The sequence below is a fragment of the Anser cygnoides genome, chromosome 2, assembly GCF_040182565.1.
Source record: "Anser cygnoides isolate HZ-2024a breed goose chromosome 2, Taihu_goose_T2T_genome, whole genome shotgun sequence".
NCBI classification, from domain to species: Eukaryota; Metazoa; Chordata; class Aves; order Anseriformes; family Anatidae; genus Anser; species Anser cygnoides.
The window spans coordinates 87,214,022-87,236,354 of record NC_089874.1 but is presented as its reverse complement, the minus strand read 5'-3'; the positions used below and the strand labels follow the sequence as shown (position 1 = coordinate 87,236,354).

Genomic DNA, 22,333 nt, shown 5'->3' with positions numbered 1-22,333 from the left:
TGTCCCTCATAATGTGTCTTTGTGATCTCGTTCCTTCTTCATCAAAAGGGATTTTACCTACTAGCCAAATGACTAAGCTCTGTAATCCTCAGTTTCCTTAAACAACCTAACATTGACCTGTTTCATTGGCAGCTGTCATCGCACCATGACTCCATGAAGCTGAAGCCTCCATTCCTTCCTTACCTGTTGATCCTAATTTTACTCACTATTTCAGAAGTGACTGCTTTCTTATATCTCTGAGAGGTCAGGATGACCCCAGAAGATTCCCGAGCACTAGAAAGAGGCAAGCATTGGGACCATCTTCAAGACAGGCAAATCAGAGGATCCAAGAAGCAACCAGCTGACCAGCCTCCCCTCCTTATCTGGGGAAGCCTAGGGGCTACATCTGCCTGAAGATCCCTGAGCGGCACACCAAGGACAAGGTGACCTCTGGGAACATCCAACCTTGTTCAGTCAAGTTCAGGTGTCCCGCAGGATAGAGACTGCGCAGCCTCTCTGGACACCTCTTCTGTCTGAGCACCCTTGTTGGGACAATCTTTTCCTTTTATCCACTGGGATGTCTCCATCTACAAGTGTAGGGGGGTGTTTGCCTTTCCCCTGAGAAGTCTCAGGCTTCATCTTCTCTACACGCTCCCAGTAGGCAGCTGTAGGCAGCAGCCGGGTCCACCCCTGTGTCTTCTCTCCTTAATTCTGACCCAGAGTTCCCTCAGCCTGCCCTTGTACACCGTGTGCCCCAGGCCCATGCTGTCCTGAATGCCCTGGGCTGGGCACACTGCACTACACACACTACCCGCACATCAGTGTCTCTCCTGTACTGGGAACACCAGAAGGGAATGCAGCAGTACAGACGCAGTCACTAAATTGTCCCCAAAGAAGAAAGTGGCTTTCTGTTATTTTTTATTACTTTTTTATTTTATTTTTTTATTCCTGTTTATTGTCTGGTCTTGGAAGAGCTCCTAATGAAGCTCTTATTCATTCTTTGAACGAACAGTAACGCTGCACCCCAGCACTTCTTCCTGGCAGACCTGAAGTCTTCTGCTTCTTCAGAGGAGCAACTGTCTCTCTAACAGCTTTGACTGATCCGCTGCTCTTCTTTGTGCATTGCCACGGAAGGTGCGGCTTCCCCTTCAAGCAGCCATGGGGCAGCCTTCTTGTCCGCAGATGGAGACATCGCCGGGCTCCAGGTCCCAAGGTCCACTGTGGCTCTCTGAGGGGTTCCTTCTGCCGCCCTGGTGCAGCATCCCAGAGGAAGCCAAGTCCCCTCGTGCCCACTCCTCGGGACTCCGTGCAGAAGAGATGACACCTCTGGACGAGGTGGGGGTGGGGGATGGAGGATGGGGGACAGGAAAGAAGGCCACCCTGCAGGCGAGCCAGCAGGATGGCTGTGCTATTTCAAGGCACGGAGGCCGGGCCGTGCATATGGAGCTGGTCGTGTGCTCCTGCGATGCCGCCGATGGGTCCTGATGGCGGGGAGCCCTGGCACATCGACCTCCATTGGCTCATCTGGAGGTGGATCCACCTCCATTGGATCTTCATCTGGAGGTGGATCCACCTCCATGGGCTCCACAGTATTAGCTGCAGTGCAGGGCACTGCTCTTTTACCATGGGCGCCGGACCTCTTCCACTTCCTTATAATAGGCAGTGGCCTCCTGCTCTTTGCATTGAGGAATGAATCCTCTCTGGACCCACTCAAGGGTGGGCAGCCTCTGCTCCAGGTCCTCTTCCTCCCATCCATGATGGCTGTCGTCAGAGGGCCTGGAAGCTCAGCGAGTGGCGGGCCCTGCGCAGGGGCATTTTATAGGGCCCGGAACAATACGGGGGGCAGATGCCACTGTGACATCAGGAAGCCTCTGTGATGGTGGCCGACACATGGCCAAACGTGGCTGTGTTGGGAGAGGTGTCTGTGGCCTGAAAGACGCCCTCACGAGGAAGGAGGAGGAGGGTCAGGGGGCAGAGGGCCCCTTTCCTAGGGTTGGCTCTCCCTGGCCATTTTGACTGCCAGAGAGACAGGCTGCCCCTCGGGCACAGGGCCTGCCCTCCAGCTCCCCTCCTGTGCCCTGGCCTCCAGCCCCCTCCTCATCCTGTGCCTGGGCTCCCTGTGCCACAAGATGGTGGCAGCAGTGTTTCCGGAGGGGCAGGGCCTCCACTGCCCCCCTGCCACCGACCGGGCTGCCTGCAAGTGGTGCAGCCCCCCATGCTGACAGCAGCTGAGAGGGGGCAAAGCATTCAGACATCCTGTAGATGGGCAAGGGAGGCACGGCCAGGTGCCACCAGGTCTCCCAGCAGTCAATAAAAGCTCTGCTGATGATCAAGTGCTCCATGAGCCCTTCTCAGGGGCCATCTCCTGCACCTACCCCTGCCCCCGCAGCGTGAAGAGGTGCCATCGCTTGTGTCCCAAGGCATGGGGGAGGAGAGGGCCTGGTCTCTGCGCTGCTGTGCTGCCACAACATGGGCAGTCTGTGGGAGGGCTGCTGAGGTCCTGGGGGCCTGGAGGTGGAGGGGTGGTGGGGGTCAGTCTGAGGTTCACCCTTGCTCTCTTCTCTAGTGTTAGGGAGAAACCTTCTCAATGTTTTTGTGGCTTCTCCGCTTCCTCATTCAGAGGAAGAGGTCTCCTGTCTGGTTGGAAGAATCACCAGTAGCTCCTGCCTGGGAGCCTTCAGGCACATTTCCAGGGGGGAGCTCCTGCCTGCCTAAGACACCTAGTGCACACCCTAAGACACCTAGAGCAGGGGGTTTGGGGCAGATGTCACCCGTGGGGGACCCGTGCTGGAGCAGTTTGCTCCTGGGGGATGGACCCCATGGTACGGAGCCATGTGGGAGCAGTTCTTGAAGAGCTGCTGCCTATGGGCAACCCTTGCAGGCTCAGTTCGGGAAGGACGGCATCCCATGGGAGGGACCCCACGTGGAGCAGGGGCAGAGGGTAACCGTGAAGGAGCAGCGGAGACAAAGTGTCATGGGTCGACCCCAGCCTCTATTGCCCTTTCCCCTGCAGCGCTCGGTGGGAGGATGAATGGGGGAGAAGGTGGTTTTAGTTTGCTTCACTTTCATACTCTCTGTATTCTGGTGTGCTAGTGACAGGCAATAAATTGCATTAATCTCCCTATGCTGAGTCTGTTTTGCCCGTAACGATAACTGGTCAGTGATCTCCTTCTCCTTATCCCTAGAGCCCTTCCCATCTCATTTTTCTCCCTCTCCCTTTGATTAGGGGGAGTGACAGAGCACTTGCGGTGTTCAGCTGCCCAACGAGGTAAACCCACCGCAGCATCCTCTGCAGTGTATGCAGGCTTTATCAAAAGACTAAACAGGACCTAAAATGCGTGCTCTTTGTTTGCCAGAGGCCACTGCTTTATCCTTATCCCGCGTGGCCTTTATCGTCCAGCAGCTGGACGCCCACCTCAGGCGTGCGGAGCCTGGGGTGAGGGTGACTTCGTGCGGCTCTCCAGGCCCTCCCGAAGAGCCGGGCAAGGCGCCCCGGTCCGGGCAGGCACCCCACCGCCTCCCCGCCTCCCCTTAGGCACCGGGCCCGCCTGCTGCTCGTAACCAGGCCCCGGCCCCTCCCTGCCGACGGGCCGCGTTGCCCGGGCAGCGCCGGCCGAGCTGAGCCGGGGCGGCGAGCGGCGGAGCCCCCCCCCGGCCCCGGGTCCGTCCCATCCGCGGAGACTTTGGGCAGCCAGGACGCGAGGGAAGGCAGGGAGGGCCGGGCGGGCTGCGCTGGGCGCCCTGCTGGAGCGGGGGTAGACCTGGTGGCCCCCAGCGGGCCCTGCCACCCTCAGGGGTTCTGTGAGCCTGTGGTTAACGGCTTGTTGTACCAGAGCGGGTCACGCTCTTCTTTTTTTTTTTTTTTCTGCTTTTTCTTTGATTAGGTTGGGATTCTTCTCCGTGGCCGGTTCCCGAGGACACATTAGCGCACACAGGTATTCCTTCCTGAAGGTTTTCCTGCTAAGTCTCTGGCTTATCCTAAAAACCCCGACTTTTTCCCTGCTGCTTGGCCAGAGCTGCACCATTAGCGAAAGTGCGTGACCAATGGCATAATTAAAAGTCTGCCCCTGATGCAAATTTGCTGTGCTGGAATGGCAAAGAGGCTGTACCCTGTACCCCTCTCTGCTTTCTTCCAGTCCTCGGGCACCTCCCCTCTCCTCCACAGCCTTTCAGAGGTGATGGAGAGTGGCTTAGCAGTAACATCCTGCAGCTCCCTCAGCACTCATGGGTGCACCCCATCCAGGCCCACAGATGTGTAGGTATCAGGTCTGCCTAAATGATGTCTAACCCTATCCTCCTCAACCGAGGGAAAGCCTCCTTTCTCCAGACTTTCTCTGTTGTCTCCAGGACCAGGCATTCCTGAGGTCTAGCCTTAGCTGTGAAGACTGAAGCAAATTTAATTTAATAAGTTAATAAGTTAATCTGTACACACTAGTTGCTATACTGAAATGACAAGCGGTATTTAGTTGTCAGCATAGCTGGTTTTCACACGTGTGTATGGTTTGATTTGTATGAACTAATTGTTCTACAAGTGCATACGTGTGAGGAGAAAAATGAGTTATCTAAAGGTAGGTGTTAAAAGTAGTAGTTCTTGCCTGGAGCCATGGTTGGAGACCAAGCCCTGGCCTTTTGCTTGGTGTTGCCATCGAGATTAAGGTTTTTAGAGATTTCCCATTTCTTGTCTGCTTACCCTTACGAGGTGTATGAGTTCTCTAGTAGCCCCAGCAAGAAAGGAGGCAGTTTTGGTAGTAATACTTTTCCCCCCATGCATGCAGACAGTGTTTTGTTTTCATTGTGCATATGTGACCTGCTGTTTTGTTGTTATTTCTTTCAGGTCCTTGTAACTGAATTTGAAAAGACCATGCCTCTTCCAGAAACCATGTTTTGTGCTGAGCAGATCAAAATCCCTCCCGAGCTACCAGATATTTTGAAGCAGTTTACCAAAGCTGCTATCAGGACTCAACCTCGTGATATTTTGCAGTGGTCAGCTGCGTAAGTATGGTGTTTTTGTAATGATATAGCGCTATGAACTACAAAGTCTTGATACTTCTTTTTATTGTACAAAGGAGCTGACTTGTACATTAAACAGCCTGTATTGCATACATGCTTCTGTGCATTAATGCAACCCGTTAGCCTTTTAAAAATAGTATAGTACTCAATGTATTTTCTGCTTCACTGACATCTAGGACTGGCATATCTGTGGAATAGTTTGATTTTCATTAGAGATAAATGCCTCTTTTTTGTTGTTGTTTAACAACAACATATTGATAATTGCTATCCTGAAGACCAAACTATTTTTTTCTCTCCTGTGAGATTTAATTCTCAGAATATAAAGCAAATGTAGAAATAGCTATTTAATTCTTAAGCTTGCTTAGATTTCTTTTTTGTTTATTTCCAGGAAAAAATCTCCTTAAACATTAATAAAAAAGGAAAAGATCCTACAAAGTTGTGACTTTTAGGTGCTAGTCCATATAATAAATTTCTCACTGTAAAGTTTAAGATGTTTAAGAAGTTTCTGCTTCTTTAAGTTCTATTTTTCTTTTACCTCAGCTGCTCACTATCTTTTTGTCTTGTTGTGGTTTAACCTGGCGGTCAGCTCAGCATCACCCAGCTTCTCACTCCCTTACCCCAGGTGGGGTTGGGGAGAGAATCAGAAAGGTAAAAGTGCGAGAGCTCATGGGCTGAGATAAGGACAGTTCACTGGGTAAAGCAGAAGCCGCGCACACAAGCAAAGCAAACCAAGAAATTTGTTCTCTGCTTCCCATCGTCAGGCAGGTGTTCAGCTACTCTGAAGAAAGCAGAGCTTGTCACACGCAGTGGCTCCTTGGGAAACAAACGCCATCACTCTGAACATCCCCCTCCTCTTTCTCCTCCTTTCCCCCAGCTGTTATTGCTGAGCATGGCCCCACACGGTGTGGGGCATCCCTTGGGCCAGCTGTCCTGGCTGTGTGCCCTCCCAGCTTCTGGGGCACCCCCAGCCTCCTCGCTGGTTGGGCAGCACCAGGAGGTGGAAAAGCCTTGACTCTGTGTGAGCACTGCTCTGTGACAACTAAACGATCAGCATGTTACCACCACTTTTCATCTAAAATCCAAAACACCTCATTGTGTGAGCCTCTGTGAAGAAAAGGAACTCTGTCCCAGCCAAAACCATGGCACCTGTCCTGCAGTTTGTGTGGAGAAGCACTTTGAATGATATTTGTGAGAATGTCTAAATTGTGAGGAACTGAAAAATGTCTGTACCTGTGTCCATGAGGGAGGAAAAGCTGTTAACAAAGCTAGGTTTAAGTCTGGCTACTTCATAAAAAAAAAATGCAGCCGAATTGCTACAGCTGCAGTGCTGGAGGAAGACAGTGGGAACTTCTTAAAAGAGTGCACTATTAGTGCCTTGTTTTATATCACAGGAATATGATACGCATGGTGCATGGTGTATCTCCTTGTGAGGGATGTGTAGGGAAGTTGCTAAAACAGAAGTCAGAAGAAACAGCTGCTGCCAGGTTGCTTAGGGAGGCTGAAATGTGGGGCTGATTACAGCAGGGGCAGCACCACACTACCCCTGCTGTGCTGCTTTCCATGCTCGGGCTGTGGGACGCCGTGGTTAAACATTGCAGCAGCTTGGTTGGAGCTGTCAGGAGCCTCCATCAGCTCTGGTGTGCACCCCTCTTTCTGGAATACTTTCTTATGTGAGAGCACCTGAGATGGAATAAAGCCTGGATTTGGGAACCGAATGAAGTAGAGGAATGCCATAGTTTCATATGTGGTGCCAGCATTGCTTAAGGAGCTTTGTGTCACCTTGTGTTGTAGTGTTTGTCCGTGGGAATAGTCAGATGGGAAAACTGATCCAGCTGAAAAATAGCCCAGGTGTTACACACACACACACACATGTAACGTATTTATTTAGGTGTGGTTAAGCGAGTTTGGTTCTGCAGTTCTGTTTGCTGTGCGTTTGACAAGTATTTGCACAGCATGGGCTAGCCAGGGCATGGACATGAATGACCAGCACATATGAATGAGGAAGAATGAAGAAATGCTTGAGTTAGACCCACCACTGCCTGAATGAAAACTAAGTTTTGGTTTGGTTTGGTTTTTTTTTGCACAGTTTAGATTGTTGGCTGCTTCATGGCAGAGATGGTAGCTCTAAAGGCTGCGGTAGCCTTATAATTAAAAGGATGTACATCTAATTCTCTTTTTGCTCTATCCTTAAATTTTATTTCAGAGTGGACAGAAATAGCATGAATGCTTATGTGAACATTGCAGTGTTAACAGTGTTGCCAGGGTTTTTTGGGTAGCATGTGGGGGAATGTTAATTAAATCAGCAGTAAGATGCTCATTAATCTAATGGGAAAAGTCTGTGCGAGGTTGTGCAAGCACATTCTGAAGTTAAGAAATTGCTGTCCGCCTTTGCCAAGTAGGGCTGAGTGTATTGTGCATAAAATAAGTTAAATTACTTAAGAATTATTAGAATATTATAAAAAGGAGTGTGTAAAGTCTTAAGACTGTGGTTTCCACTAAAAGGAATGGTGGAATTACCCCCTGGGCAGGGGGAGAATAGCAATCCTGCATGTGGAGAGCTCACTGAATGCTGCAGCCTATGTGTGGGAGCATGGAGATTCATTTATGGAACTGCAAGACCGTTTACTTCTGTGTATCTTTTAATCATCCTACGCATTAAAGTATGTTGCTGTTCCCATTCGCGTAGGTACTTTACAGCGCTGTCAAAAGGCGAAGCCCTCCCTGTGAAGGAGAGGATGGAAACGCCTTTAGCAAAACAGAAAGAAGATGCTGGTTTGACCCCAGGGCTCCTTAAAGTCTTGCATAAACAGGTACAAACAGGCCTTTGGCAAATGCACGATTTGTGACAAATGCTAATGCAGTTTTCTGAGAGAAAATATGTAGACAGCTGGGGAGACTGTCTGTCAAATACTTGATGTATTATGGGGAGGGACTTGTGTTCTTACTTTCACTCTGGTTTTCAGCATTCTTAGCGTGGTGGTATGATTTTGTTTGCAGCTTTCTCCTAAGGGCATGGTAAGCACTGAAGAACTGAAGGAAAAATGGAAACACCTGTGCTTGCCTGAGGAGCAGCTGGAAGCTATCCTGCAGTTGGACGTCTTTGATGAAGAGGTGGAGTGGATGAAGATTCTGGCACTGGGGTGCAGCGTGCTTGGTGAGGTATGTTCACAACGGGAACCTTCATGACCAGCACCTAATGGTCCTATGTGAGTAAGTAATGCAAATGGACCTTGGGGTTAGGCTGTGTAAAGGTGTTTTTGTGTCACTTGGTGTGCATCTGCAAGCTGCATCTGGCTAAATAGCTCACATATTTACTTCTGCTCCCTGCAGCTTTTTTTACCCAGAAAGGGCGGGCTGCGTCCTCACTTCACAGGGTGGCAGTAGAATAGCAGGCCTGTTCATGGGGAGCTTAGCTCGTGAGAGACAGGACGATAGAGGCATGGTGCTTATGGCTTCAGTGCAGAAGCCTACAGAGCAGAGCTGGAGGGAGAAATTAAAACATCTGTTTTTAATTGTGTAGCTAATTACATTTTCACAGAAGCAGTTAATGTTACTAAATCTGCATTTAATTCTTTTAATGTCAGTAATGCAATCTCAGCAGAGCATTTTAACAGAATGATAGATTATAAAGTACTTACACTAAGCTGATGTTCTTCTGAAGGATAATATTTAAAGGCTTCTGCAATAGGGAATAAGGGCTACTAGGAAGAAAATATTTTGAGAATGTTGTGATATCCGAAAGTCCTAAGTTTTGACCTACTCTGGCCATGCATTTGTACTTTTCTCCACGTGAACTGTATATTTCTTGATCCCAGCTCCTCCCAAATGATGTTGCATTTTTCCCCTTGTTAAAAAACAAAACAAAAATAAATAAGCAACAATTAAAAAAAAACAGCAACATAAAAAAAAGTGCAGTCACAGATTCATTCCGATGAAGCTGTACAGCCTAGATTTACCTCCTTTGTCCATCTTTTCAGATATTAAGAGATTTTGTTTTGATTTTCTGGTTGTTTTGATTTTTGATTACATAACAAAACTTAAACTTAAGTTTCCTAAACCTGAAAGGAAGAAGCTCACAAACTGTTACATTCATTTCCTCCAGTTGTAAATAGCATTCATATTGGAGTAGGGTCACAGTTAAGATACACAAGCAGATCAGTAGAGTCCTAACCTAGAATTGTATGAGCTTCTTCATAACACCAGTCATCTGAAGTATTTTTCTGTAAAACTGATCTGTATTTACACTCTTACCTGTTGAGAAACAACCACACGAGTAGCTGTTAGGCTGTCTTTGAAAGGTGGGAAATTCGGTGGGAATAAATTTACTGCATTAAGTGAGGAAATGAGTAGCAGCTTGGTGTGGCAGGAGGAGGAATGGTGATAAAGTGGTAGCAAAGTGCTGAGGCTAGAAGGCCGTGCAGAGATTCACATCGTGTAAGCAGCTGCTTCTCTGTCCCCAGAGAGGCCTCCTTTAGGAGGACCTACATTAAGTAAAAACTTCAGAAAGAGGTTTTACTGAAGCTGCTACTGCTTCAACTGTTAAAGGATTATAAAAACAAGACTTCTCCAGCAGGTATTCTAGATCGTTGAACAGACATCATTGCATTTATTTTAAATTATGCCTTTTTTTTTTTTTTGACTGTTAAGGATTTTCTTATATATGAAGTTGTTGCTGGCTTATTAATGAAGAGGTAAAGATAAACTTTGAAAATGCTATAACAAAAATATGACTTCCTGGGTTAACAAAAGCCTGTTTGTTTTAATAGTGTCTAAACAGTCTCTGACTCAATGAAGTGCTATGGCAAATTTTTCCATGTTTCCCCATATAGCGCAGTTTGGGTAGGGCACTGGATTATAGACATTATATGGAATAAAGCCTTTTTTAAAGCATATTTTGAACTAACGCTTTGAGGCATGTTTTTTGTTCTTTAGAGAACTTGGACCTTTTTTGGCTTTGATTAACCGAAACATTCTTGAAATGTTTTTGGCCTCAGCGTTTTTTCTATTAAGATGGAATTTGCATACAAGTAGGAAAATAGTAAATTTCATCATTCCTTTAAAAAAAAAAAAAAGATACTATAATGAAAAATCACCAAAGCATGATTTCTATTTATTTATTTTTTTGTGGATTTATCTGTCTTAACTGCTCATATTGACCCATTGAGATAATATGTACGTATAGATGGATACATTGAGGTCTGAGTTTTTACAGTAGCGGGACATATGGCTCAGACTACCCTGTGCGATCTTTAAGCATCACAGGATTATGGTATTTTTTTACTTCTGTCTGTTACTTGAACGTTTTGTTTCCACCTCACAACCTGCACTGGTTGGTAAATTTCATACTGAAAGTTAGGTAACGATGATAAAGCCGTCATTTCATCTACACTGATCTTCAGTGGCTTACAGTCTGTGTTTTGTCATGATATACAAAGGATGTTCGTAGCTCTGCTAGTTCTCCTCTTATATCTTGACTGACCCCCCCTACAGTCCTTGCTGAGTTCGATGAAGCATGCCTGTGAAATTTTAACAAAGGACCCAGAAGGTGGAGCAGCTCGCGTTCCCTTCGAAACATTCTCCTACCTTTACTCCTATTTGGCCAGTATCGATGGAGAGATACCGGATGAGAAAATTCAAGAGTTCCTCAATGGAATTAAAGAACAAGCGTAAGTAATCAATTCAGTCATCAGTTTTAATATAAGCATCACTTCTGGGCTCTCTGCAAACCTTTAATTGTAGATGAGTGGTCTAGCTTCACTTAGGTGTAGCCATAATGCTATGAGTAAAAGCTGACTAAGGTTAGATCAAAAGTCTCAATAGTTATTTTCTCTGAGTGGTCAACCTGGGGGGTTTGAACTGTTAAATGATAAATTGTTATTTTTCCATCTTTGAAATATTGAAGTAATTGCCTGGTGATGTAGATTTCACTTTAGGAAGCAGTTACGTACAGCTTTGTATCATCTGTGTGTTAATAGTAGTGGGACTAGCAGCGTCTTATGGGCTGCTCTTGTGGCTGAGATCATAAATCGGAGAGAAACTGGGAGATCCCACTTGAAGTCTGTGAAGTTTCTATTGTGTTTCTCTCAAATCACTTCTCTCTGGTGATTTGAGGGGGAGTATTTAATGTATAGCTGGTCTTAAATAGTTTGGCTGTGCAATTTTTGTAGTATTAGCTATAGTAAAATCTCGGAATGGTCTTGGCACTGGTTGCCTTCAGTGGATATAAAAGACAAAGACTATGCATAGTCCCACCCGAATTCATCCTGTTTTGGTTTTCTTACCAAGTTAGGTCTAGTCTCTTCTGTTTTTTTTCTGCTTCTTCCAGGTTTGGCTTTAGTTTGGTGTCAGTTTTGTCTGTAAGCCACAAACTGATGCAGTTTATCACGGCAGGAGATGTGTAGATTGGAAGTTAGGTAAAGCTCACTGCTTGGCTGTCCCTTTGCTATAAATGGTATCTTTGTTCAGAGCTTTTATGTGCTGTCGTGTAACCTTTGGATTGCTTTGTAATAAAGAGACAATCCAATTCTCACTCTTGACTTCATCAAGCACAGTATATTAACAAACGATGAGACTGTGAATGATATTACTCTCATACCAAGACAAGGTAACTATTCATAGCACCTTTTTAGTGTGGTATCAGACGTCTTACTGCTAGAGAATACAGTGCTCTGTGGGGCAGGTGGGCTTGGGGGGACTGGATGGAAAGGGAATGTTCCCATCAGTCACCTTCCTGGTATAATAGCTGCGTACATGTGTGTATGTTTATCTACGTACGCACCATGGAAGATGAAGATCCCAGTGTTTGCGGTCTTTCTAAGAGATCTTGAGGACTTGCAGGATATCAGGTGATCTGTATGTTGTTAGCGTTTGATTGTCCTCCATGTCACGTGTGCCTTTCAGCAAGTTGACCAAATGGTAATACGAGGGCTAAGTGGACTTGGATACCAAACCAGTTTAGTCGTTCATGCATGCAATTTTACAAATTGCATTATTATCCTTTTCCATAGAAGAGAGAGTGCAATCGAAGAGAAAAGTCAGGCAGGTCTGTGTAGCAGTTCCAGCCAGGTTGTACGTGGTCACGGTGCAGGCTCAGGGGGTCCCTAGGTGCTCTCTGGTGCTCACAGGTCCTTTAGTGCTAGAGAGATGGTCCTGAATGCTGGTAGAGGTTCAAGAGGTTCCCCCTGGCAGCCATCAGAGTCTTTTTTTTCTTCTTCGGTTGGTCCGGAGGGGGTACTTTGATTATCTCTAATATTTTTAATGCCCTTGTGACAGAATCAGGTGGAAAATACCCAGCTGATGACCTGTCCATTCAGATTGCACTATATTTTCTGATTTGGTGTCAAGTGTTGCGCACAGTTGGCTTGTTTGCACTTGATGATAATCAACAGGTTTTTTTTACGTACTTTGGGTATCTCTTTTTGAGCACACCAACACTATTGTTTTCAACATATTTTTGTCAACTTCTACAGCAAAAAGTTAGTTAAAATCCACAGCCTTACACTAAGAGCTCTGATAGCTATGGCTAATTTATGCCAACTGCTACAGGTGAAAATCTCGCTAATACACTTAGATTGGTTATGTAAAGCCTTGGGCTGCAAAACTCAGTGTCACACCTCTAACTTTTGAGCAGATGGTGGCAAGGATCCATCGAGATATTGCATGTATTCCTGCTAGAACTAGCACGGAATTAGCATTAGGGATGTAGGAAAATGGCAGACTTCGATCCAGCTGTCAGTGAGTGAACTCCCAATTAATTTATCCATGGTCACACATAGACCACGTAAAATGCACTCAGTTTTTAATCAGTTTTTAAAAGAGCTGTAACAGGCTTGTCTTCTGAGTGTTGCATGCTTAGTGGGAAGAGTCAGCATCTGTCACCTGTCTATCTGGAATTGGTCTTTGTCTTGATTGCAACCAGCTTCATGCACAAGAATCCAAAAATGCACAGGCACACACATGAACTGATTTTTTTTTTGTCATTAGATACCAGATTGATTTTTGCTTAGAACCATATTTTAATAATAGCACTTTTGCTTGCAGTTAATATAGCCCTCAATTGTATCTTGCCTTGCACGCTAGGATTTACCATATTAAAGTGCTGTTCTAAGACATCTGTTCTTTATTCCTTTCCAGTGACCAACAAGGTGGCATGGTACAGCTCAGAAACTTTCTGAGCCAGCCCTCAACACTGTTTTGATCAAGCCTACCCTTCTGGACCAGGTGAGGGTGGAAAAAATAAACAGGAGTAAGTAGCATACAAGAAGATTCTTTTCTCCAGGATTTTTTTTTTTTTTTTTTTTTGAAATTACCCTTTATTAGATGTTAATTGGACATGTGGTTATACTGAGTTCCTGCCTCTCAGACAGATGCTGACAGATTGAGATGGGTACTTCGACTCATTTGTTTATGCTCAGTAAAATGTATTTTACTATGAATCTTTCTATCTGTACTTCATAAAGACAAAACTACATGTCGAGAAGACTGGACAGTGACAAGTGGTAAATTTCTCATTATGCTTCTGTAAAGCACTTTTTTTTTTTTTTAACTCTGACACAAGCGTAGCTTGTCTTTTGACTACCTTGTCTGCATGAACAAGCTCTATTAAATAGTTTTACCAAGCACTACACAAAGAACACGAAGTACCCTGTTAATGTCCTTCTATTACTTTGCAAGTGCTGAAAGCCAATAGGTGCAGTTGAAGATAACTTAACTTAGCCTGTTGGAGAACTTTGAAATAAGTCTGCCCTCTTGCCTCTGATGCATGCCACAACGAGGCAGAAATGCTGTCTTTCTGAAACACTGCTCGCAGAGGTGGCAGTGTCAGGTGGGAGATAAGAGGGGGGCTGGCTTTGTATTTTTTCATTTGTAATTGTTCCTGCTTTCCAGGGCTCTGCACAGTACCACACATACCACTATTTTCCATATCCACCTTTTAGCTACTAGCTGTGGGCCAGGAAAGCAAATTAGTCTGACAAAGATGAATAAAATCTGAGAGAGGCTGTACTGAACTCAAATGGACAAGAGATCAATATAATTTATTAATAGATACATTAGTCTTACACATTTACACATTTTCTGGCATATACTGCTTCCATCCTAACAACCCCTGAACACTATTTCATTTTGTCTCAGAACACAGCTGTGAAGCAACATCAGTATTATGTTCACAGAATTACGGGCCCTGGCACAACAGCAATAGCAGTATGTTCTGTGCAAGTAATTCTTTGAACAGCTGACAAACAAAATCATCATGTTCTTGGTTCTACTTCCTTCTTTTATGGCTGTGATATTTGTCTTCTTCCCTGAAAGGAGAAAAAAAAGCGTGCACGCTGTTAGATTGATACTTTATTCACTGTACTAAATTCTTACACACAAGGGCTACAGCTGCCTGACTTGGAAGCAGGAGTCAGCTGACACCATTTATGCTCACCTCTCTCTTTTTCTCCGTGAATCTCTGTCTTTGCCTCGTTCACGACTCCTTTTTCTTTTACTTGGACTCCTGCTGGTCTCTCTCCTGTGTCTGGTGCGTTCAGCGTCCTTACAGCTTCCTCCAGACTGCCGCGAGTCCACTGAAGCTGACCGTCTGTCTTCCCTTCTGAAGAACAGTTATTGATTGGTACCAATGTTATTCAATAAAAAGTTTTGCAATCGCTATTGTTTTCAGTATCAGTTTTGTAATATATTGCCTTAGTAACAATGTAAGAGGCTTAGTAAGTCTCTTCCATCTCCCCCAAAAATGCAATACCTCCTAAAAGAGGCCCCAGGTTAATACTCTTATATGCACACATTTCAGCAAACTAATTAATCCAACTATCATTTCTTACAAACCTTACTCCTCGAAGCTGCTCTAATGTTTTAGTCTTATCTCTACTTAGGAAACAGGAGAATGTAGAAGGGATTCACTCTGTTTTGCTTTAAATCCCCAAGTCTTCAACCACCTCACCTGCCTTGAGCTGCTAACTACAGCTAGAGAAGCCAGCAAGCCTGACCTAATTCTTTTCTTCACCTTTACTTTAGTGCTGAAAACAACACCTAGAGTGTCACCGTTCAGTTTGTTTCATCCCAGTGAAGCAGCAGAAGTAGGCCAGGTAATAATTCCATCGACAAATGCGTGGTAGAATATGCACCATGTTAAGAACTTAAGAAGGACCCAATATTTAGTAAGTTTGGAAAACCTTTTCTTTGAGGCATTACATTTTACTGTACCACATGACAGAATATGCTACAGAATGGAAAGAAGTCCTGCACTTGTATTTTCAAGTATCCTTCTGTTCCCAGCTATTATTAGTATGTATGTTTGGACACAGGGAAGCACTACTTGTTCCCCAGCTACATCAGAAACTATCTATCCACTTGGATCACTTTCAGCTCATCTTCTCATCCCTGAAAGAAATGCACTAATTCTTTTTTCTCCATCCTTGATGTAGTCAGAGCTGCTCAAGCAAGAGCTTAACAGAATTGGTATAAAATAAACTGCATGTGTCTTAGCTGAGGTTGGTATGTGCTATATAGAACGCAGTATAGGATAATGTTACAGCCTGTCAGGCTGCTCTGTCCACACAGAAAGAACATTTCAGCATTCACAAGGAATTTGTTATCTGTGACATACCTTCCTGAAGATTTTGTCTTTCCTCCTTCACACATCTCTGCGTTATCCAACCTATTCTCTTCCTGCCACTGACTGCTGAGTTCTTCCATATGTACACCTATCACATCCCGAATCACCTGCAGATAAAAGAAAGATTTTAAGCCACAGAAAAACAGCATGCCATAGTAGTTGCCTATGATATACTACCTATAAAGAAAAGAAAGCATTTCAGCATAAAATTTAGTAACACCATTTTGCAACAGACAGTCTGGCATATCTGGTTGGCATTTTCACATTCAAAATCCACTAATGTCAGAAATGCTCCGGTTATTTCTAATTTGCTTCAACAAACCAAAACAAAAAGATTTCTCTATAGTTTGCAACTCTGATAAGGCAGGGCACAAGAAGAAGAGACATCTTCCTTGTCTCAGTGGGTGTATTATTGTTTATACCAATATAAAGTGCACAAAAAAACCCAACCCGCTATCTTTGTCTTAAGACACTCACCTCAGTGTAAGACTTCTTTGTGATGTGAACATTCTTAGCCCTGTATGATTGCCGTCGCCGTTTGTAGTCTCGCATTTCAGCCAGAATTTCAAGATGGGACTTTGGACCTTTCTGACCGTCATCTAGCAAAAAAAATGGACGTAAAACAAATGGCCATTAGCACAACATTAGCACCTGCAAGTAGGCAAGTCTGCTGGCTTTAGTAATAAGAGTCTGAAACAAAATATGTTGTATTGTTTCTGAAGTTTCTCCAATACTTAGTAGTAGTTATGGGCTTGACACAAGCTTCCTTTCCAGCTTTCTTACTAACTGCTTACACAAGGCTAAAAAGCCACCAAGCAAATATTATTACGTGATCTCAGTCTCCTAACAGTGACCCAAATCAACATATAGGGTTGCAGATTGGTCAAAACACTACAAAACACAGGCCATGTCTTCAAAGCTGGTATTACTGTAAGAAACAATGACTGAGAAAGCCAAGTTCTGTTGAACAGTTACCTGTATAGATGACAAACACTATCTTCTAGGCAGAACAGGGTCACAGATAACACAGAGGTAAGTTTCACTTGGTACAGTTACACGGTGGCATGTCTCAATAGCGGTAGGAGGTCTTGTCCACTATATCCATTGCTATAATGCTCAAGAATTCAACTGAATGACTGCACCAACCTGCCTTGTTAGGCTTTTTTTTAATTTTAAATGATCTTTAATCTTGTCATCTCTTATAGTAAATACTGTTCCAAACTTCACAAGTAATTTGTCAGTATTAAGACACCTGAAGTCAGTTGCAGTGACAGAAGATTCATTCATTAAGATATACACAATATCTATGCCAAGCAAAGAGCACCAAGGCTTCCTCAGAGCTGTCAGTACAAAGACTACCAGACCAGTGTTTTCTGATGCCAGGTTGTCATTGTGGCTTTGAAGAACAGTATGTTTTTCCTCAATAAAAGTAGCACAATTCAGGTTGGCTTTCACCAAAAGTCAACTACCTATGAGACGTAAAAGCTCCGAGCAATAAAAACAACAGTAGACCATCTTCCAAACCTTGGGTGATCTTTGCTGCTAAATCCACGAACAGATCACTGTCATTTTCTGTGATTTGCGACTTAGACCTCTGCTTCTTTGTTTCCTCAACAACATAATCATAAAGAGCAAGGCGATCAGCTTGAGTCAGGTCACAGGTGAAACGCTTGTGATTTTGAGGAACTTCTACAGGCAGTGATGAATAAGATCCTGGAAGTTGAACAAAGAACTGTTAGTAGTAAGACAGCATAATTATACAGGAAAAAAATGAAAAGGTCAGCAATAATGCCATAAACATGCACGCTGTGTTCATCCTCCCCTTATACACCTGTAAGGAGTTAAGTCCTTCTTAAATTGAAAGGGTAACAGAGGAATTTTATTTTTTGAATGCACTGTTCTTACAGGGTCACAGAAGCCCATAAGTGCCCTAATAGTTATGTGATTGTGATTTTATAAGAATCCTACAGCTTATGATCAATACCAGCCTTCCTGTCCTAATACAGCTACAGTTATTTTTTTCCATTTGTCTTTGTTGACAAAGACTTCCAATTAAACAAGCAATCTCAAGTCAGTAAATCTTAGAATAGGCCAAGACACCACAATAAAAATAACTCCATATAGTTTTAATGAGATCTTCACAGAAATGCAAACTTGCAGTGAAAACTGCATAGCAAACACTGGCATCTAGGGGCTCACTGACATATCTTTGTGATGCACCAGGTGACAAAAAGCTTATTTTCTTCTCTACTTGGATATACTTGCATCAAATTGAGTTACCACCTCTCTCCAGAGCAAAATACACCCAACACACTCCATAAACACAGTGCCAATCACATGAAGGCTTTGCCATGCCAGAGAAACAAGAACAACATAAAATTCTATGCCTGAGCAAGCGCTGCTGTATTTGTCAGGTCAGGAAAAGTACAAGTGCACTTTTCTTTCTGCACGTGTGCTAGCCAAACCAAAAGTGTACAGACACAAAATGCTGCATCTTTTAGGTGTTGCAGTAACTTCAAAACTACATACTGCAGCTTTACAGTGGTTCCTATAGGTGGCCCTACTTTTCTACTCTTAGCCTCAACTCTCCAAGAGAAGCATAGGTCACAGTCAACCTACTCTACAGACTAGTCACAAAACCCACTGAAAATAAGACAAAGAAACTAATAAGCTGAGAGCATCGGCAAAGGACATTATTATATTTGTAGATGTGTACCTATAATACAGCTACTTAGAGCTTTGAAACAATCCAACATAATACTAATGTGCATATTGCTCAGTTTTTGATCTAAGTGTTGGACAAGCACATACAGTTCATGTTTAGCAACTGATCCTTAAACAAGATTAAAAACACAGTCCTCCTTTTTTCTTTCCTCTTCATCCATTCCATGAACAAGAAGTCTGGAGGCAGCTTGAGAAGAGTTGGGGCCACACAGGGCAGAACACAGTATCAGAAAATACAGACAGAAAACAAACCGTATATAGTGGGATGGGAAGGAAAGGACTAATGCTTTAGGAAAATCTTGAGTTTTGCATCTGAAGAGAACTATAAGTTTGAGTACAACAGACTCAAATTCTTTTACCTGGTTGACCTGAATAAAGAAAGTAGTTATGCCCCAAAATATAGACAAAAAGGAATATTAAAAATGAATTTAAAAAGATTCTTCACAGCAATTCCACAGGAGAGCTGAAGAAATCAGCTCCATACCTGCATGCTACTTACCTTCGCTGTAGCCTATGCCTTCTTTCACACTTTGAGCTTTAGCTTGCTGAACAATATGAAACTGAAGATCTTTATCTGCAGATAGAGAAGAACTTTTACATCAAGTACTCGGTAGGGTCAGTCTTTATTCCCCAACCTCTATTATGAGGCTTACGGTATTTTATAGAACACTGCAGTTTTACTGATGCATAAGGGAGTCTACACTAAAAGTATTTTAATCTATTCCATATTCAAACTATGGGGAGGGGGGGAAAAAAAAAAAAAAAAAGGATTTCTGGGTTACAGGGATCTGGAAAGACATGTATGTATATTGGAACTCTCTCCTGTATCATTACTGTATGTCCAAACTCTAGGGCCAGTGTTTCTGCCTTATTAAAGTGCTTTTTAATGCGCTTTCTGCACTTGATGTAAGGAAGAACCTAGAAAATAACCAAAGAAGAAAAAGAAAAAGGATTCTATTTGGGTTTTACTATAAAAATGGCCAAGTGACCTACAGAGCAGAATTACACAATGACACAGGTTAAACGAATAACGTAAATTAAGGTAAAGCACAGTGACAAGACAAATCTATGCAATGAAAACACTTGGTTTTTCTAAGATGTCTTGAACAGTTTACGGGCAACACAGTGCTGCAAGCTGGTGTGAAGACGTGGGCTCTGCCACACCTTGTGTGCTCCACACAGGCTCATGCTCCCACCCTGCAGGAGCAAGGATGGTGTTAACGGGTTGCCCGGAGGGGTTGTGGTGGCTCTCACCTTGGAGAGGCTCAAAAGCCATTTGGACGTGGTGCTGGGCATGCAGCTCTAGGTGGCCCTGCTTGAGCAGGGAGCTGGACCAGATGACCTCCAGCAGCCCCTTCCAACCTCAGCCCTGCAGCAAAGCACTCCCTTGCCCACCCACACACTTACCCATCGCAACACTGGGCACCTTCAGGTTTTCGTAGAAGAAGCTGGAGTCGTACATCTCCGCCTGCGGGACACGGCAACTCGATCACACCACCACAGCAGCCCCAGCTCACCAAAGCCGCCCGCTGAGCCTCCATCCCGTGGCCCTCATTTGGGGTCCCCAAGGGGATCCACAGACACAGCTACACCTTGTGGGGCAGGATCCGTGCGTGGGGGCCACCGGGCCTCTTTCAGCACCAAATTTCACCCCCAAAAGCCCCCACTACGCACTCTCTCCGCAGTCCCACTCCAAAAAGCCCCCGTTACCCCCCACTCTCCCCAGTCCACCCCCATCCCCAAAAGCCCCCATTACCCCCCCCAATCCCTCCCACACTGCGGGTGCCCCCCGTAACCAGCAGCCCACCTGCTCCTCGTCGGAGTAGCCCATCTTGCGGAGGCGGCAGGACGCCGCATGCCTCTCCAGCGACGCCCGGGGCACCCGGTGATGGCTGTCGTAGGGGCAGACCACCCGCTCCACCTGCCGGCCGGCCACAGGTCAGCGCCTACAGCCACCCCAAGCTCCCGCACCCCGCCGGGCTCTTCCCTCCCCGGGCAGCCCACCGCCACCGCACGCCCCCCCCTTGCCGGGCACACGGGGCCGGGGATGGGCGAGCACCGCCGTTACCTGGTCGCCCAGCCACACGGCGCTGCGAGCCGCCATCGCTCCCGAGGGCCACAGGGAAAGGAATGAAGCGGCGCCGCCGCCATCTTTACTCCGGGCGCGCCCCGAGATGGGGCGGCGCCATTTTGTGAGGCGGCTTCGGCCCGGCTCCAGAGGGGAGGGAGGGAAGGGGGCGAGGGAGGCGCCGCTCCGCCCCGGCTCCTCCTCAGCCTTCCCCCGCCGGGCACAGGGCACCGCCTGGCGGCGGGAGGCGACAAAGCCAGGACGGAGATGGCGCAGAGCCCCCAGGGCAGCCCCTCAGGTGTGGGGGCTGCGGCCGGTGGGTGCCCTAAATGTCCTCCGATGTGGTCTGCCCCATGCTGAAAGGCATCGGGCAGCTCTCTGTCCGTGGGAAGAGCATTCACGGAAAGAGCTGTTTGGCTTCAGTGCCCTGGGATAGGTTTGGAGGCTGACAAAAGCACCCGCGGCTGCAAATCAGCCCCACAGGTCTGGTCTTGAACCGCCCAGTATCAGCAGAAGCACCCGTGGGCTGAGGCGTGCTGTGGGGAACATCCCACGGGCCCACGCTGCTTGGTCTTGCTGGGGATGAAGCCTGGCAGCAGTGTTTTTTCCTCGAGGGCACCAATGCTTTCCGGCCCTTTTCAGACTTGTTGCCACAAAGGAGCAAAGCAAAAGCTGGGGCAGCGTGCTCTCTCTTCACAAGGGTCAAGTCAGAATTGCTCACCAGCTTTAGCAAAGTACAATTTTAATTTCTGAGCATAGCTCATGCTGGCTTGGGCTCTTCAGAATGGAACCAAAACCCCAAAGCCCATGCCTGTTTGTGATGGGGTTGGAGGAACATCAGTCTCCTCGGTGCTATTAAGCCTCTAATTGCCATTTCCCTCGTAGAATCACAGAGTCATTAAGGTTGGAAGAGACCTCCAAGATCATCTGGTCCAACCGTCACCCTACCACCAATGTCACCCACTAAACCATGTCCCTAAGTGCCAGGTCCAACCTTTCCTTGAACACCCCTCTTCCAATACTAGGAACACAGTGCGAGACCACAGCTTCTCCAGCACCCTCCTGTCACGTGTGAAGTGAGGGGATACAGAAGGGCCGTATGGTGCAGGGACAGGATGTGCATTTCTTCTTGGTACCATTCCCATACATGCACAGCCCAAGGGACACTGTGGGAGAGAGCCACAGGGCTGGAACGTGCCCCAAGGAATCCTGTTGGCCAAAATTACAAAAGCCTACAAAGGCCAAACACTGTTTGGCCAACATTACAAAAGCCTTTCCTTAGATGCTGAGGGACCATTAGGACTCAGTAAGCCTGGGACATAAAACAAGGAAAGAACAACTGTCCCAAGGAATAAATTTAGTGTGACTGACATTTTTTGCTTGCCTATTTTTGTCATCTATGAGAAAAGCACATATGACTAGAAAGACGAGACAGTTTAACAAGGCGGGGTGGGGTGGAGGAGGCATGACAGATGTAGCTGCCAGAATGACTCTTGTACATCTGCTTTCGTTAGCAGATTACAGCCATTTCTCTCCTGCACAGTGAATTTGAGACTCAGCTGGGATTTTAGCCCTCTGGGAGATTTGCTGGCTCTAGCTATGTTTGCCTGAGGATCTTTGACTTCACACGATAAAGAATACTTATAGCTGAAGACTTCCCATCTGCCCTTGCAATTTTATCTATGCTGTAGTAGGGTATGCTAGCTAACATTAGCACATTTTATCATAAGAGTAATGAGAACAGCTGGGCAAAATTGTTCTGACCATCTCCACTGGAAAATGCTGTGTCTTCAAAATTACAAAAGTCAAGTTCAACAAAATATCAAAGCAGGTTTTTTTTAATAATAATAATTTGATAGAATTAAACAAATTATGATTTTTATTTTTTTTACTTACAAACTAAGTTGATATTTGAAAATCAAAATCAGTATAGA

The 22,333-nt window shown here is 45.4% G+C and overlaps 2 protein-coding genes across 7 annotated transcripts; one reads left to right on the top strand and one right to left on the bottom strand.

Moving 5' to 3' along the window:
• The first annotated feature begins 3,540 nt into the window (after positions 1-3,540).
• ROPN1L (rhophilin associated tail protein 1 like) lies at positions 3,541-14,641 on the top strand. Of its 5 annotated transcripts, none has more exons than XM_048076419.2 (8): positions 3,541-3,640; positions 3,864-3,914; positions 4,814-4,971; positions 7,676-7,799; positions 7,987-8,148; positions 10,480-10,655; positions 13,123-13,209; positions 14,523-14,641. In XM_048076419.2, exons 3-7 carry the CDS (start codon positions 4,841-4,843, stop codon positions 13,184-13,186), a joined length of 657 nt encoding a protein of 218 aa, XP_047932376.1. In that variant the 5' UTR covers positions 3,541-3,640; positions 3,864-3,914; positions 4,814-4,840; the 3' UTR covers positions 13,187-13,209; positions 14,523-14,641. The 5 variants fall into 5 exon arrangements, with proteins under 5 accessions (XP_047932376.1, XP_066848674.1, XP_013037502.2 ...); XM_066992573.1 differs by having other exon boundaries at positions 3,589-3,683; positions 3,865-3,914; XM_013182048.3 differs by lacking the exon at positions 3,541-3,640 and having other exon boundaries at positions 3,658-3,914; positions 13,309-14,641.
• SNRNP48 (small nuclear ribonucleoprotein U11/U12 subunit 48) lies at positions 13,999-20,561 on the bottom strand. Of its 2 annotated transcripts, none has more exons than XM_066992571.1 (9): positions 20,400-20,561; positions 20,139-20,252; positions 19,739-19,799; positions 18,831-18,905; positions 17,132-17,320; positions 16,085-16,206; positions 15,599-15,714; positions 14,420-14,581; positions 13,999-14,291 (listed from the first exon to the last, which is right to left on the bottom strand). In XM_066992571.1, the coding sequence occupies exons 1-9, from the start codon at positions 20,433-20,435 to the stop codon at positions 14,252-14,254; spliced, it is 915 nt and encodes a 304-aa protein (XP_066848672.1). In that variant the 5' UTR covers positions 20,436-20,561; the 3' UTR covers positions 13,999-14,251. The 2 variants fall into 2 exon arrangements, with proteins under 2 accessions (XP_066848672.1, XP_047932374.1); XM_048076417.2 differs by having other exon boundaries at positions 14,420-14,584; positions 20,400-20,558.
• Between the last annotated feature and the right edge of the window lie 1,772 nt (positions 20,562-22,333).

Excerpts from the sequence above, each read along its gene's own strand:
- ROPN1L (XM_048076419.2), top strand. The coding sequence starts at position 4,841 with ATGCCTCTTCCAGAAACCATGTTTTGTGCTGAGCAGATCAAAATCCCT. Across the intron at positions 4,972-7,675 it reads ATTTTGCAGTGGTCAGCTGC|GTACTTTACAGCGCTGTCAA; the intron begins GTAAGTATGGTG and ends CCATTCGCGTAG. Across the intron at positions 8,149-10,479 it reads GGTGCAGCGTGCTTGGTGAG|TCCTTGCTGAGTTCGATGAA; the intron begins GTATGTTCACAA and ends CCCCCCCTACAG.
- SNRNP48 (XM_048076417.2), bottom strand. The coding sequence starts at position 20,435 with ATGGCGGCTCGCAGCGCCGTGTGGCTGGGCGACCAG. Across the intron at positions 19,800-20,138 it reads GCTACTCCGACGAGGAGCAG|GCGGAGATGTACGACTCCAG; the intron begins GTGGGCTGCTGG and ends CGTGTCCCGCAG. Across the intron at positions 18,906-19,738 it reads GGTGCCCAGTGTTGCGATGG|ATAAAGATCTTCAGTTTCAT; the intron begins GTAAGTGTGTGG and ends CTCTATCTGCAG.